At 36.6% G+C, this 16452-nt stretch overlaps 2 protein-coding genes across 5 annotated transcripts in view; both read left to right on the plus strand.

Annotated features, from left to right (window-relative positions):
* The window catches only part of LOC306845443 (disks large homolog 1-like), a 127766-nt gene extending 120323 nt beyond the window's left edge, over window positions 1–7443 (plus strand). For all 4 annotated transcript variants that reach the window (XM_079378246.1, XM_079378249.1, XM_079378247.1 and 1 more), the window contains 7 exons: window positions 3079–3120; window positions 3875–3925; window positions 4056–4157; window positions 4236–4408; window positions 4557–4666; window positions 4763–4854; window positions 5722–7443. In XM_079378246.1, coding sequence (XP_079234372.1) covers window positions 3079–3120; window positions 3875–3925; window positions 4056–4157; window positions 4236–4408; window positions 4557–4666; window positions 4763–4854; window positions 5722–5828 — 677 coding nt within the window. In that variant the 3' untranslated portion in view covers window positions 5829–7443. The remainder of the gene's footprint in view (window positions 1–3078; window positions 3121–3874; window positions 3926–4055; window positions 4158–4235; window positions 4409–4556; window positions 4667–4762; window positions 4855–5721) is intronic.
* Window positions 7444–8411: 968 nt separating this feature from the next.
* On the plus strand, window positions 8412–15707 carry LOC306844857 (melanotransferrin-like). The gene is made up of 16 exons (XM_079377274.1): window positions 8412–8785; window positions 8979–9133; window positions 9923–10022; window positions 10297–10482; window positions 10575–10725; window positions 10844–10911; window positions 11418–11605; window positions 11729–11891; window positions 12030–12181; window positions 12465–12561; window positions 12937–13131; window positions 13330–13483; window positions 13599–13666; window positions 13806–13993; window positions 14080–14272; window positions 14353–15707. Exons 1-16 carry the CDS (start codon window positions 8737–8739, stop codon window positions 14418–14420), a joined length of 2175 nt encoding a protein of 724 aa, XP_079233400.1. The 5' UTR covers window positions 8412–8736; the 3' UTR covers window positions 14421–15707.
* The last annotated feature ends 745 nt before the right edge of the window (window positions 15708–16452 follow it).

Here is a 16452-nt window from a genome sequence, read left to right on the forward strand (position 1 = left end):
GAGCAGCGCAGACCATGCACTCATACAAATGCGACCACGTCAAATTTTAACTCGCAAACAATTACCATTTTGGTCGCAGCCTAGAGCCCTGTCATGTTAAATGTAATCTTCGTATTACAACAATAAAAAACATTTTATTTATAAAAAACACTAATATTAGCAGTAAGCAAAATGAACATAGAAAGTCTAATGTTTTCAAATGGAGAAAATAAATAAAGGACAGGAGTCATATCAACTTCATTTTTAACTTCATTTTTAAAAACAGTTTTTTAAGCTGTTTAATAGGATAAAGAGTGAAGAATAATTCACTGGATAATGTTAATTCACTGAATAATATTCTCTGGAATATTGGAATATAACAAGCATTGTATTTTATTGCATTTCTCAACTGGCATGCTCTAAATTATGCTGCTGACAGCGCGGTTTATCTATGCCTTTACACAGAACTATAGGCTACTCAAACTGCCATCGATCGCGGAGATAATAAATAATTAATTTCCATAGAGTTGTATTAATTTAGATGTTTATAAACGAAATAATGGTTATATAGTAAGTGTTAATACAATTTAGGGTGCTTCAAAAAAGTGAATCTTGTTAAAAGTTACATGCGGTGTCCGAGCTGGAGCATTTCTTGAGCATCAACCGCTGAGTGAACTGCAATATGAAAGCGGCTTCACGAGACTAATGATGAGCATATAGACAACAGAGAGAATTACATTCAATGCTTTTCTTTCCAACATGCAATCATTCATGGCTGTATTATTTAATTCATGCAAAGTTACGTCTTTATTGGGAGAGGACTTGACGGATTATCTATGTGACTCCGACTTCACGAGACTAATAGACCACAGAGAGAATTAAATTCAGCGCTTTTATTTCCACCATGTGCTAATTCATGGCTGTGTTATTTCAGGCAAAGTTATAGCCTATCTTTATAGGGACAGGGCTTGACAGAGTATCTTATTTATCATATTTCTTAGAGCCAAGTTGCATTTAAACTATATATCAGGCATTTATGTAATACATCTAATTTGTGCATTAATGCCTGTAATATTAAATAGTTTACTAACTACAGCAAATCAAGTACCTGCACGCCTTTGCTGTCTTGTCTCCCCTCAGATGCGCTGCAATTGCGATCCTGCGCGCAATTCTGAAAACGTCCACAAGATGGCGGTGTTTATCGGGGAATCCGATATTACAAAACCGATATTCGATTATGAAAAAATGCTTAAATATCGGGAAAAATATCGGTAAATCGATATATCGGTCGATCTCTACTTATTTTCCCCACTAAGCATGTTGTTATTTTTATCCTGGTGAATGAAAAAATGGGCAGAAAAAAATCAGGGCTTGGGGAGTGGGCTCTTTTAAGCAACTGCGTGGCAATGCCTTGGAAACCACCCACAACACCTTAGCATTGGAGAGAGTTCTGCACCGTTGTATTTTCTTCTGAATATGTAAAAATGTAGTTACTGCTGTAATTTTGCTTTGGGAGATTAGTTTGATAAGTGCTTTTGGGGACAAATGCAAATAATGCCATAGAAATAATTTAACACTCATGTTCTGTGTGATGTTGACACTGAGATGCACACTCTCTTCAGTTCTTTATTTTGATTTCTTTCAAACTACAATAACAAGTTTCTGAAAAATGCATGTCTTTGTGATATAATCTTCAATAATATCTACGTACTTGGTCAAATTAAAAAATGCTAAAACAATATGAAAGGGGAAAAAAGCAGATAATTAAAAAAAAAAAAATTTTTGGTCAGTAATATTTTAAATGTTTTTAAAAGAATTATATCAGTCCTGCATTTATTTGCTCAAAAATACAGCATTTTAATATATTTTGTGTGTGTGTGTGTGTGTGTGTGTGTGTGTGTGTGTGTGTGTGGGTGTGTGTGGGTGGGTGGGTGTGTGTGTGTGTGGAGGGGAAGTCGTGGCCTAATGGTTAGAGAGACGGACTCGTAATCCAAAGGTTGCGGGTTCGAGTCTCGGGCCGGCAGGGATTGTAGGTGGGGGGAGTGAATGTCCAGCGCTCTCTCCACCCTCAATACCACGACTGAGGTGCCCTTGAGCAAGGCACCGAACCCCCAACTGCTCCCCGGGCGCCGCAGCATAAATGGCTGCCCACTGCTCCGGTTTTTCCGATTTAACCCATCCAACGTGCACACACACACCGTGTATGTTCACGGTGTGTGTGTTCACTGCTGTGTGTGTGCACGTTGGATGGGTTAAATGCAGAGCACGAACCCTGAGTATGGGTCACCATACTTGGCCGTATGTATGTATATATGTGTGTATATAGAAAAGATAGAAAAGCTAAATTTCAGCGGTCCAGATTTCAGTGTCATTTGATCCTTCAGAAATCATTCTAATATGCTGATTTGGTTCTAATATTTTTGTGGAAACTGATTTTTTATTTTTTTTGAGGAATGGAAAGTTTCAGTGAACAGCGTTTTTAAAAATTATTTTCCAACATAAATGTCTTTACTGTCATTTATAATTGATTTTAATATATCCTTGTATCCTTGCTGAATAAAGGTATTATTGCTAAAATAAAATAAAATAAAAAATAAAGCAAATGAAATGACCCTAAACTTTTAAACGTTTGGTAGTGTGAAAACAGTCACAACAGAACATGAGGGGGTTGAGATCAGCATGGTTGATATAAAGGAAAGTTATGTACAATCTCCCATGATTCCTGGATGTTTAGTATTTGTGTCCTCTCTTAGACTTCTAGACTTCTTTTAGGTGGTGGAGTGGAACCCCTCTGGTTATCAATGTTCACAGTCACATGACTGTGTTAAGACCCCTTGAGAGAGTTTCTTACATGCATTCAAAGGGTATTAGATTATTTGAAATGTTTCATACTGTTAAAACTACCAAATTCATTTTGTACAAGCAATTTTGTGATAAACCAAGCAAAATAAGATCAGCTTCAAAGCCTCAGAGTCACGTCCTGCATAGGTTCTTAACACTGCCATCTGCTGGTGATTGATATTAGCATTGTGTTTGCCATATTCCTGCAAAGCTTGTTTTTGTGCCTGTGGTGTTCATTTTCCCTTTTTATGGTTTCAGAGCATATAACTTCTAATGCCAGCGATAGTGAAAGTAGTTACCGTAAGTTTGTGTTCGCCTTTATTTCCTTTCATCACAATGTTATTGAATTCATCTCTTTAAACTTCATGAGTTTGAGCATTTAATTCCCTTTGTTCCCTCAGATTTCCTTTTGTGTTATATGCATACACAAAATTGAAATGTGTAGGCCTACTATTCAAGACCAACATTTTACACAAAAACAGTTTAATTTTAATATTTCAAATGAAGAAATATCTTGATATAGGCTGTTTAAAAATGCAGCAGCAAAAGCTGAAATAATTACAACGCACTATTGATTTAACCAACAGAAGTAACTTGCGTTACTCTACAGTGCTTTATAGTTCATAAGCTAGTTATATGATTTGCCCTACATGGTAGTTTCAGGTTATAAAACAGGTGCTGGTTATCTGTGCACCTTGCTTAGTGATCATGCTGGGGACACTGAATATTACCTTCAAATAACATGTCACAGTCATTTGAACAGCCTGTGTCTTTCAACAGTTTTGTAACTGGCCTGTCATTCACATCGAGTGGTCTGAAAAACCTCTTGAACTTTAATGCTACATGGCTCTTAAATCTGGCTATTTCATTTGAACAGTGAGTGAAAATTATTACAGAGTCTACTGTTCAAAACGAAAGCATGTAAGCTGCTTTCATAGGGTGAAATGTAAATGAATAACAATGAATGCAAAAGAAATGCATTTGAACACTCAACATCAGATTTAAACAGTTACACAAGGATTTTTGAACTTATCAGTGTTTCTGTCTCTACTAGGTGGACAGGAAGAGTATGTCCTCTCGTATGAGACTGTCACGCAACAGGAAGGTGAGTGTCTTTCATTATGGCTTTCTTTCTTAATGGTACATTGGTTAGTATTACTTCATTTAACTATGTCGGTGTGTAATTCTGTGTAATAAGGAAGAACCCATTGTAAGGCTATTATTGTGGTTTACAGTGAGTTATACTCGTCCAGTGATTATCCTTGGACCCATGAAAGACCGGATCAATGATGATCTAATCTCGGAGTTCCCGGACAAGTTTGGATCATGTGTTCCCCGTGAGTACATAATCATTTCTTCTGCAGAATTGCATACTGTCTGCATTGTTTTTATGGTCGTTTCTGTTCTTTGACCAGACACAACTAGACCAAAGCGAGACTACGAGGTTGATGGCAGAGACTACCATTTTGTTATTTCACGGGAACAAATGGAAAAAGACATTCAGGATCACAAGTTCATCGAGGCCGGCCAATATAACAACCACCTCTACGGGACAAGCGTGCAGTCAGTGCGAGAGGTTGCAGAAAAGGTGAATGAGTTCAACATGTTAGGAAGTAATAAAGGAAATTATGGCAGTAATAAAAGACTCATGTCTGTGTGAGAGTATCATGCTGACCTTCAGATTTGCATTGCGCACCATTTCTCACATGATTATCTGTTTTTCGTTGTTCTTTAAGGGCAAGCACTGCATCCTGGATGTCTCAGGCAATGCCATCAAACGACTCCAGTTAGCACAGCTCTTCCCCATTGCGGTGTTCGTGAAACCCAAATCAGTGGAGAATATTTTGTAAGTTATTTTTACTGTCAAACACACAATACATGCTAAAGTTTGATTATTTTTGACTGATTGGCACTAATAATATGTTCTCTGTGTTCTTCACAGAGAGATGAATAAGAGATTGATGGAGGAGCAAGGCAGGAAGACCTATGACAGAGCCATGAAACTGGAGCAGGAATTCCTAGAGCACTTCACCGGTGAGAACAGTAGAGTAAACTTACATCCCAATCACTGCTTAGTCATTTTCACATACTGTGCACATGTCCTGCAACGAAGCCATACTCTGCATTTAAACACTATTTTGACACAAATCCAATTTTTCATTCCACCTGTTTATTTTCATTTAAATGAATAGATCACTAAAAATGTTAAATTCTGTCATCAGCTCTCATTACAAACCCGTCTGACTTTAATCTTTGTAACATAAAGAATATATATATGTATGTATATGTATATATGATTTTCCTGGAGTTTTATGTCTTACTGTATTATGTTTACTTTCATTTAAGTTCAGTATTCAAAATAAATTAATGTTACATTTTCCAGAACAGAACATTAAAAGAGGAAGCAATCGGTTTGGAGTAAAAAAGTGGGAACAGACCTTTGAAAACAAAGTCACTGCAAATGACATTTAGTTTCTTTGTATTAGTGCTTACACAACGGATTTTTGAGTTTCATATTGCTATATCAATATAAACATAAAATGTAGCCACACCAGCTTAATTCACATAGATTTCGCAATACGCGTTGACCAATAAAAAGTGCTGCTTGGTTTGAAAGTGATTTCTGAGGTGTGCTTCATACATCATTACATTAATGACAGTGTGCAATGAACCGGAAATTTTTTTGTTTATGATACGATAGTTTGAAGTATTCCATGGTGCCGTTAGCAATTTGTATTTATTTTCTTAAATATTACTAAAGAGTGACAGCATTTGCTACCAGTGGCAAATCGTTGTGGGCCGCCTGTATCCAGTGCCACGTTTCCTGAGAACTTTTATATTTTTTCCATTGAACAAGGAGATGTATGATACTTAATGAAGTTCATCTTATCTTTCCTTCAGCCATTGTACAAGGGGACACATTAGAAGAGATCTACAACCAGGTTAAGCAGATCATCGAGGAGCAGTCTGGGCCAATCATCTGGGTACCTGTCAAAGAGAAATTGTGAGATGGCTGGAGACAAATAAATCTTATTCTTCTTTGAACTTTTTTTGTATTTTCTTTTCTTTCTGTTTTCTTTTTTTTTGTACTAATCTGGCCTGCTGCTTGCATTGGCTTTTTGACCCCTGAGCATAGGACATACATTTTCTTTGGATGGGCTTGGGGTCACGGTGGTCTTAGGGCCACCACTCTCTCTCTCTCTCTCTCTCTCTCTCTCTCTCTCTCTCATGCCTCTCTTTGAAACTGCTGTCTAGAACTCGCATCCCAATCTGCGCATTTCATCCTCCGGTGGGAGGAGACATACCTGACCAGCGACTTACTGGACAGATTATACGGTACAGATTCCTTAATGTTTAAGGGAGGTGACTTTCTCGAAGGAAAACCAATGAGTTAATGCATTATATACATTTTGGTTTGTTCTTTTTCCCATATATGATCAGAAGTTAACGCTTTCATGTCTGTCTCTGAAAAGACATAAAGTCACACTTTGCACGTTTTTGCATTTAAGAGCATGTTTTGAATTATTATTTTTCAGTTCTTACGTTTTTAAGCTATGTGAACTGCAGCCACCATATTACTTCTGTTTTCTCTCATTTATCTTGTAAAGTCAAGCAGCCCACTAATTTTAAGCAGCTGATCTGTTTTGTCACAAGTGCACAAAGAGGACAAAAACATTTGGCACAAAAGTTCTTCTTTTTATATTAAATGTCTATTTGTCTTAACAATCTGTGTACATTTTAATCAAGGTGCAAATGGGAGTAGCTTTTAGTTGAGGTGAAAAGGAACAGCTTACAATTGTCTTTCAAATCCAGGTGCAAATAAGAGAGTATAAATTGTAATGTATATTCAATCCTCAGTATACTGCCTATTTTGTTATAATAAAGTCTATATTGAGCTTTAATTAAACTCCACACCTATGGGAATTATTTTCTTTATAATGTCAAACATACACTCGTATGAATATGTGTGTATGTATATAAAAATAAATATAGATATATAAAAATATATTTTCCTTTACTTTTACCACCATCACTTTTGTTGTTAATGGTTTGTTTTATGCAAAAACACTGACACATGGGCTGAATGGTGGTGATCCATTTGCATCTGCTCAAACATTATGAAATAAAACTCAAGTTGGCAGTTTGTAGTCTTCTGCTTTCTCTCTCTACTATGTAGTTATGCCATTTTTTTTTTCATGTGACGTGCATGATTTCTAAAAGCAATAGTCTTTGACACATTAAACAGGAGCGAGAAGCAGAGGAGAGGGCTTCTCTTTCTGTTTTCACATGGGATTGTGAAAATGTCAGAGTTAGCATGAACTGTAAACGTTAGAGGCTAGGAGATTCTTGCCTCCATGTGTGTGAACTTGTCGACTGCCCATAGCTGAAGAGAGATTTGCTTTGCCACTCTCTAACACATGCCTCTCCGCCAGAGGGCGCGCTGACAGCGTCCGCTTTCATTCTTATGTTACTCGGACATGATTGTTTTCTAAAAGATTGCTTCTCTAACTTGTCATCTTGGCTTTCTAACACATTTTTGACTAGATTATGTACATAATCTGCCAACTTGATTCATTCCATTTGTCAAAAAAGGAGAACAGCTAATAAAAACTTTTTTCTCATATACAGTGTTTTTGTGTATCAATTTGTGTATGAAAAGGTAGGCTAAAACATTTCTTTAAAGTTTGACAAAAGCATTAGAGAGCAAAAAGGTGTTCGATTCATGTAAATAATAAAAAAGTTACAAATGCTTCATCTTTTGAACAGTTATATCCTTAGTTCTTTTTAAAGAGATGGTTCACCCAACATTGAAAATTATCAAACCGTAAGACTTATTCTGTGGAACATAAAAGGAGGATTTTTTTTTCCATACAGTACAAGTCATTTCAAACCAAAACGGTTCGTTTGCCATTTTTCAAAATTCTTCAGAATATCATCTTTTGTGTTCCGCAAATCTTTGGCTAAACTATCACTTTAAGCACCAGAAGAGCTGGAGAAAACACTGCCACCATAAAGTGTGCTACATTATTGTATAATTGTACTGCATTTGTCATCGTTAAACATGTTTTCATCCTGTTGTAAAACAACATTAAATCACTCCCAATTCCCTGTTGCCATAACATCTCTAGGTAGCAGCTGAAAAGATGTAACACTATATGATGACAGACAAATTATTATTAAAACGAATGCAATGAAGTCAGACAAAATCAAAGTGTTTGAGTCTCTGAATAATTTTAATACTTAGTCAAGAAGTGTCTAGCTCTGTGGTATTATTCTATAGCCCATGGGTCACCAGACACAGTCCTGGAGGGCCGGTTCCTGCAGAGTTTAGCTCTGAACCCTAATGAAACACTAGGTATGACTAGGTATACTTGAAACTTCCAGCCAGGTTTGTTGGAGCTAAACTCTGCAGGACACCCCTGCTATAGCCTATCCTGCATGACTCGAAAACGTATTGTTTGGACACTTTAGGGGGGGGGCCTGAAACTGACTACCAGAATGTGTCCAAATACTTTGTCTCCGTTTTGAACAAAATATCTAAGTTTGATTGTCATTTGCTTCTTTTTCAAGGTTAAAAGTTATTTTTCCTCGGTCTAAGTGACTGCCTTTGATTCAGAGCTCTCTTTTTTCATTCCCTTATGGAAAAAGGTGGAGTTTCAAAGAATGAAAGACCCCTCTGTGTGCACCTTGGACCTCCGCCCGTCTCTTGGACGTGTCATTCCTCAGTCCTCATGTCTGGTCACATTATAGTCTATCAATCCTCAATTTGACTGCATCACTGACATCTTTTATGATTAAGGTGCCATATCCCGTGTAGTTATGTCAAAGAGCTGAGTCGTGTTTTGGACTTTGCAACAGTCTTTCAGATATAAAGCTGCAGTAACACACTAACACCTGCGCACTCTCGAGTCAGAGATGGACACCTGGGCTATTCTAAGCATTCTGCTCGCGGTCACGCATTATGGTAAGAAACATTTCAAGTTAATGTCAGGGGGAAAACATGATTTCTATCTCTCGGTTTAATTATTAAGCTGTAGCTACTGTAAGAAATGTATGTTTTTATTTATGTAAGCAAAATACTGAATCTAAAACTTTTTTGGAGATAAGGTTGGAAGGCTAAAAATAATGGTGATAATATTATAAATAACTTCGTCCAGTATCAGGGCAGAGTGCGATAAGATGGTGTACTATTTCTACTGCGGAGGAGTCCAAATGTAAAGCAATGGCTCAGGCCTTCACCAGCGCTGCAATTCGACCAGAGCTACGGTGCGTCCTCGTCTCATCTAAAGCCGAATGCGCTGAAAAACTCACCGTAAGTCTGTTTATACAGTCACACGCTCAGCTAACAGAATGTTCTCAGAAATTTGACTAGCGTTCTGGCAAAGTTATGAACGAACGTTCTTCCAGTAATATTAATACAACATTAAGTCAGAGTTGGCTGGTCATAATGTTCTCAAAGCTTTAGCACGGAAATGTTTCATATACGAAATGTTTTCGTTGGATGTTCGTCTAATGCTTTTTAAATGTTACTAGGCCTACTTGTTTCAACAGAACTTCTAAAAGCAATGCTCCCATAATGTGTGCAACATGCTAAAATCGAATGTTCGTAACAGCAACAAAGTTTTTGAAAATGTCTGTCTGTCCATCTGTCTATCATATTTGTGCATGTGATAAAATTAAATTTTACATGCGACAGTTATCTTTATATTTTAAGATTTGTTTTGCTTAAACATTAAAATTGTATATTGTATCACTTTTATAGAACAGCAAATGTCAAACTACCTGAAAAAAGTAAAAATAAAAACCATGTTTACATGTTTATAATTTTCACGTTGAAATTATTTCAAAAAAATGTTTTAATACATTTGTTTATGAGGGTTATAGCATCACAGAAAAATCCAAGGTTCAGATTTAAAAAGCTTTTCTGCCACACAGAGAATTTATCACAAACATACAACAAATGATAATGTGTCCCTGCTCAGATAGTGTGCTTTGTAGTCTTTTGTCTGTTCATGTTATTTGCAGAAGTACACAAATAATTTTCTTCACAGAAAATTTTCAATAATCAAGTTGCAATTGTGATCAATATTGCTTTTGACAGAAAAAGGAAGTTGATGCCTTCTCAGCCAGTGCTAAAGAAATATATGACATTGGCAAGCAAGCCAGCTTCAAAATTGCAGCTGGAGAATCTGGAGCAGATGGTATGTTCTTCTTTTGGTGCTGTAGATACCAGATTATGCAAGTTGTAACTCTAAAATAAGCAAACTAAGCAACATTAGGTTGAAAATTAACAGATTAACAGTGGCTATATCTGTATTTGATTACATACTTTATTTCGGTTTAATAAAAAAGTAGTGAAAGTCCATTATAAATATGGATGTTATGGACTATCCATTGTTTTATCTGGCAAAATTCTACTTTTAGAGCAACTAGTTAGTCAACAAAGTCTTATGTTCTTCATCTAACGGGCCACAGGAAAAGGAATAACATACTATGGCGTTGCTGTGGTGAAAAGAACAAATTCAGCTATCAACATCTACAATCTGAAGGGGAAGAAGTCTTGTCACACTGGCAAGAACCGCACAGCTGGCTGGAACATCCCGCTAGGGTATTTGATTGACAGTGGAATGATGTCAGCCATGGGCTGCAACATCCCTCAAGGTAGTCCATTGTTTATGGTGCTGCACATCTTAAATTGTCAGATTGTCTTTTGCAGATGAAAAAGTATCTTGTGGCTTATCTTGATGTTTTAGGGGTTGCTGACTTCTTTAGCGCTAGCTGTATCCCGGGGGCTAAAGATGACCCTCCGTCCCTGTGTCAGCTGTGTGTGGGAGATGAAGCAGGAAAATATAAGTGTAATGCAGACGCTCGAGAGCAGTACTATGCATATAATGGAGCATTCAGGTACCATATTTATTTAAAAATTAAAATCATACTGTAGTGAAACATAGCTGGTGCATTTACAGCTTTGATAATGAGAAATATCCTCAGTGTGTCATTTAACTTGTTTTGGGCTTCACAGGTGCTTGGTTGAGAATGCAGGTGATGTCGCCTTTGTGAAGCACACAACTGTAAGCGAGAATACAGATGGTAAATGTGTACTCCAGTGTTTCTCAACCAGGGAACTTCAGCAAACTTCCAAGGGGGGTGCTGGATTACTTAAAAAAAATATATATTTATAATAATATTCATATAATTAATGAATTAATATAATAATATAACTTAAAGAAAATATAATTATTCTATCTTAATTAATGAAGATGCATCATGAAATCATACACGCATATAAACATAAATGGGTACAGTATATTTCCATGGCAGCAAATTATCAGATAAATTTACAAATCAAAGATAATTCCTCACTTTTTCTTAATGATATAATACAGTTAATGTTATGGCTAGGGCTTCTATGCACATCAAAGTGTATGTTAGTGATTCTAAGAAAATAAAGTGAAAGAAAGCACACATGCATTGTAGTTCTGATATTTTAAGTATACACAGTGATTATACAGGAAGTGTGGACAGTAAAGTTGGATAAGTGATAGATTATCATCTATCATCAAATTAATAATTAATCTTTTAACTGTGTGTCTTAGGTCAGGGTGAGGATTCATGGACTGCAGGCTTGCACTCTGATGACTATCAGCTCCTGTGTCAGGACGGCACCCGCAGTCCAGTCAGTGATTATGAGAAATGCCATCTGGCTCGAGTCCCATCGAGGGGGATTGTTGTTCACACTGAAATCAGCAGTTCAGTGGTATACAACATGTTGCGTGAGGGACTGGTATGATCCTTTTTGAAATTGTAATTTATTAGGATTTTGAAACAGCGTAAAACAAATTGTACATTTGTATTTCAATGTGAAAGTTTCATTTAAGTGTGTATGTGTGTGTGTGTTTTTCTTTAGCAAAAGTCTGGGTTCTCCATGTTCTCCTCAGCAGGCTTTGGTGGGACAGACTTGTTGTTCAGCGATGTTTCAACCTCATTTATCCAAGCAGGAAATGAAAACTATATCACATGGATGGGCCGATACTATTACATACTGAGAGCTATGGACTGCACAGAGTCAGGTGTGAATCTTTGCATCTTCATCAAACAATCAAAAATTACAATTTGAAATGCAGCAAATTTACTATGTATGCTGTTTACTTTTTTATATTGTACTTAAAATCTGTGCTTCTCTGTGATGGGTGTGTGTGTGTTTGTAGACGTTCCCTCTAACCTACGCTGGTGTGTCCTGTCTCATGGAGAGCAGCAAAAATGTGCAGACATGGCTGTGGCTTTCAAAAGCAAAAATCTGATTCCTGAAATTCAGTGTATCCATGGTGCATCTGTGGAGGACTGTATGAAGAAAATACAAGTATGCCAATCAAGAGATATTTACCAAACTCTCTTATTCATACCTGCTGACACCCAAATGATAACTATAAAGATAGCTATTATGATAACTATATCATCATATATATATCAAGCCATTATACTCATAGTTACCCTAACTAAAATCTGCAATACATAACAGTCAAGTTCAGAGACTAAAAATGCCATTAATTTTCACCATGGAGCAACAGATTTGTATAAACTCAAGGCTGTGGAAAAAGTGGACGGTCACTGTGCTGTATTTGAATGAGACTCTTTTCCTCCAGAACAAGGAAGCTGATGTCATCACTCTTGACGGAGGTTACATCTACACAGCGGGGAAGAGTTTTGGTTTGATACCTGCTGCTGGGGAGAGCTACACAGGTTAGAGCCATACACTTTCAATGTACTTTGACTTTTGGACCATATGCTTTTTATATGATATATATATACTGTATATAAAGACAATAGCAAAAACAAATGTGTAGAATTTAAAAAGGCAGTGGAAATATGATTATAAGATTCATTATATTAATAGATATGTATAATTAATACACATTAATTCATTAGATTATACAATTAATTATTCATTATAAATGTATGAAATTGAATATAGTATAATTTGAACAGTTCAAATGTGCTCACTAGGTGACCATTTTCTGTTTGGGAAAGATTTTCAGCAGTGCCTGATGAAACATCAGCTGTTTTATTCATAAATGATGATTCATTTTCACAAGCTACTGTGATTCTCTGTCTTAGGAGACACTGACGGAAGCATTTATTATGCTGTGGCTGTGCTGAGGAAGAGCAACAGAGACATCCAGAGATTCAGTGACCTCAAGAGCAAGCGCTCCTGTCACACAGGTTATGGAAGGACTGCAGGCTGGAACATTCCCATGGGTCTGCTAATAGAAAAAGGCATTATCAGACCGCAGACATGCCAAGTGGCCCAAGGTAGGACATGTAATGTAGTGCACACATACCATGGGTTCCTAAAAATCTAAAACAAAAGTGAAAAAATTCCAGCTTTTTACTCAGATTGTTACTTGTAATTTATGTATCAGTTATTACAAATGTATTGAAATAAAAGGCATATTGTTCTGCTATATAAATAGCAAAATCAGTATTATGAGGGTGTGATTTTGCCTTTAGCTGCTGGGGAGTTCTTTGAATCATCCTGTGTACCTGGAGCCAATCAGAAAGGTTTTCCCAGTAACCTGTGTGAGCAGTGCATCGGAGACTCCAGTGGTCAGAACAAGTGTGAAAAAGGCAAGGACCTATACGACGGTTACGATGGAGCCTTCAGGTAATCTGCTATACTGCACAAAATAACTGAAAGATTTGGTGCTAATTTGTGTTTTACCAATTGAGTATTTGCATAACAACTAAATATTTATCATGGTCTCTGTTTATATTCTCAGGTGCCTTGTTGAAGGTCATGGCGATGTGGCCTTTGTCAAACATTCCACTGTGTTCCAGAACACAAATGGTAAAAAGATATCTGTTGATTTATGCCTTTAAATTTATGCATTTATGTTAATTTATGCATTTTACATACAGCAAGCAGACCATTACCTCATGTGTAAAAGTCTCTAGTAGTTCTCTCATGTCAGAACTGTTATTTCCAGGAAACAATACAGATTTTTGGGCGGTACACCTGGATTCCCGAGAATTTCAGCTGCTTTGTTCTCAGGAGTCTCGTGCTGAAGTCACTCAGTACACTAAGTGCAACTTGGCCCGTGTCCCTTCCCACGCTGTTATGATAAGACCTGATACCAACCACCATGTCATCTTTGGCCTCCTGGACAAAGCCCAGGTTGGTAAATCCAAATGTCATTTTTCAGGGTCAATTGAAAATGGATTTGCCCTTGTTTGTATGACTTTTTGGTTTGCATCTTTCAGAATTTCTTTGGAGTTAATGCTGCCTCAGGCTTCAAGATGTTTGACTCCAAACCCTACGAGGGATCCGACCTGATTTTCAAGGATTCAACTATCACTTTAATTGGAGTAGGAGAGAGGAAGACGTATGAGGAATGGCTTGGCCAGAGCTACCTGGATGCCGTAATAGCCATGGAGTGTTCAGCTTCATCAACAGGTACGGCTCTCCTCAACAGGCCTCTGTATATATACCTGGAGTCTTTTAATAAGTCTTTTCACTTTGTGTTTCTTTTACAGTGTTTGCCTCGTCCTCACTATTGCTGATGTCCATTGTGAGCTCCCTGGTGTCTCTGTTGGCTTTGTAGCAGGTCTGCCAGGCACAGAAGTGTTTCCGGTGGCTTCATCCATTCTCGACTCTGATCTGCATACTCGTGCTGAAATTTCTAATATTTAGGTGATTCATGTTCAAATCAAATCACTAAATCTAAAGCTACAATATGCTTAAGCAATAGCAATGCCTTTTATCTGTGATTGTAATGGTACATAGTACATAGTACGCATCTAGTACGGAGGATAAGCTTTCTAAGTGGGTCTAGGGAAATTTTGAGGACCGTCTTAAATTAGGAACTGCAAAAAATTGGCTAAAGTTTTTCTTTAAACCAAACCAAAGCTGGTTGTTATTGTGACCATTTGTATTATTTCTACTCTGAAATTGTTGAGGGCAATAGCCATATCAGTGCATATGCTTTGCCTGTTACATATTTATTGCACAATGTTTATTGCAGCTTTTAAAACCAACATTTTATTATGTTATGAACTACTTGAAGGCACATGCCATATCAGGGAATATGCTGTGTCTAGCATTTTCCTCTTTGCTGATTTTTGTAACTAGTATTGTGCAGCTGAATGCAGCATGCACTGGAGTTGTACTACTGAAAGGTTCGTTTCCTCTCGCATTCAAACAGATTCTTGCTTGCTTAAATCAACAACATACTGTGCTCATGCATTCAAAAACAAAAAAAATTTTTTTGACCAATCTAATTAGTCATTGAGATGAAATACACTTTTGAGCTGTGATAAACTCAGCAATGCTTTCATATCAGGGAGAGGAGGAGTATATCATTTCAATGGTTGTTCGTTGCAACATTGTTCATTACATGCATTTAGTTATTGTTGCAATGCAAGTGTTAAATTCCTTTTACTAAACAATGTTCTCAAACTCTATTAGCAAGGCAACAATTTGCTTGACTTCCTCTGTGACTTAAATTCCAAAAAGTATACATACAGATCATGTGAGTAAGGTTAAACTACACTATGAGATAAATAACCATAAATACGCATGGGGCTTAACAAGAATCATTTGCCTTAAACCCACAATTGTGCTCCAGCTGATGATTTATACATTGTTTAACATAGTATCAATTACTTGCATTCTTGCTTTATGATTTTTATTTTATTTTTATCTGTTCGGATACCATATCAGTGTATATGTACTGACACATGAATGCCCCACATTAATGCCTGCTTTGTCTTGCAATTTCTTAATGAAATGATTGAAATATAACTAATATTTAGTTGCCAGGCCAGTGCGTCTGCTCAAGTATTACAGCATATTGTCACTTATTATAAATAAACAAGCATCTTAAGATTTGTGTTGTTGTCCATCACTGCTTTTCTGCTGCAGAATGAGTTAATGATTGGCAGACAAATGATAAAACATGTTTATTACTTATTATTGACCGAAGAGGATTGCATTTTCATCGGTCTGTGTTATTTGAAAATTATGTGGAGATGACCAAGATTTTATTTTAGTCCAGATCTGTTATTCTCCAGTTATGTTTTTGAAGAGGTCATATGTGACCCTGGACCACAAAACCAAGTCATAAAGGTCAATTTTTCGAAATTGAGATTTCTACATCATCTGAAAGCTGAATAATTAAGCTTTTCATTAATGTATGGTTTTGTTAGGATAGGACAATATTTGGCCGAGATGCAACTATTTGAAAATCTGGAATCTGAGGGTGCAAAAAAAACCTTGCCTTTAAAGTTGTTCAAATGAAGTTCTTAGCATATTACTAATCAAACATTAAGTTTTAATATATTTACGGCAGGAAATTTACAAAATATCTTAATGGAACATGATCTTTACTTAATAAACTAATGATTTTTGGCATAAAAAAGGATAATTTTGACCCATACAATGTATTTTGGTTATTGCTACAAATATACCCGAGTGACTTAAGACTGGTTTTGTGGTCCAGGGTCACATATTGTAAAATGACCCTGAAGAAGACACTTTCTAGAGTTCAGGCGTGTTATAATAATATAATCAGGTGTGTTATAATATATAATGTATAATCAGGTGTGTTCAGCCTGTATTATGATTTTTTTTATTAA

The sequence above is a fragment of the Barbus barbus genome (genome assembly GCF_936440315.1).
Source record: "Barbus barbus genome assembly, chromosome: 25".
Classification (NCBI taxonomy): Eukaryota; Metazoa; Chordata; class Actinopteri; order Cypriniformes; family Cyprinidae; genus Barbus; species Barbus barbus.

Bases quoted from the DNA above. Each gene is read 5' to 3' on its own strand.
- LOC306844857 (XM_079377274.1), top strand. From the start codon at position 8,737: ATGGACACCTGGGCTATTCTAAGCATTCTGCTCGCGGTCACGCATTAT. The intron at 13,667-13,805 runs GTAAAAAGATAT...TGTTATTTCCAG, and splicing joins TGTGTTCCAGAACACAAATG to GAAACAATACAGATTTTTGG. The intron at 14,273-14,352 runs GTACGGCTCTCC...TTTCTTTTACAG, and splicing joins GTGTTCAGCTTCATCAACAG to TGTTTGCCTCGTCCTCACTA.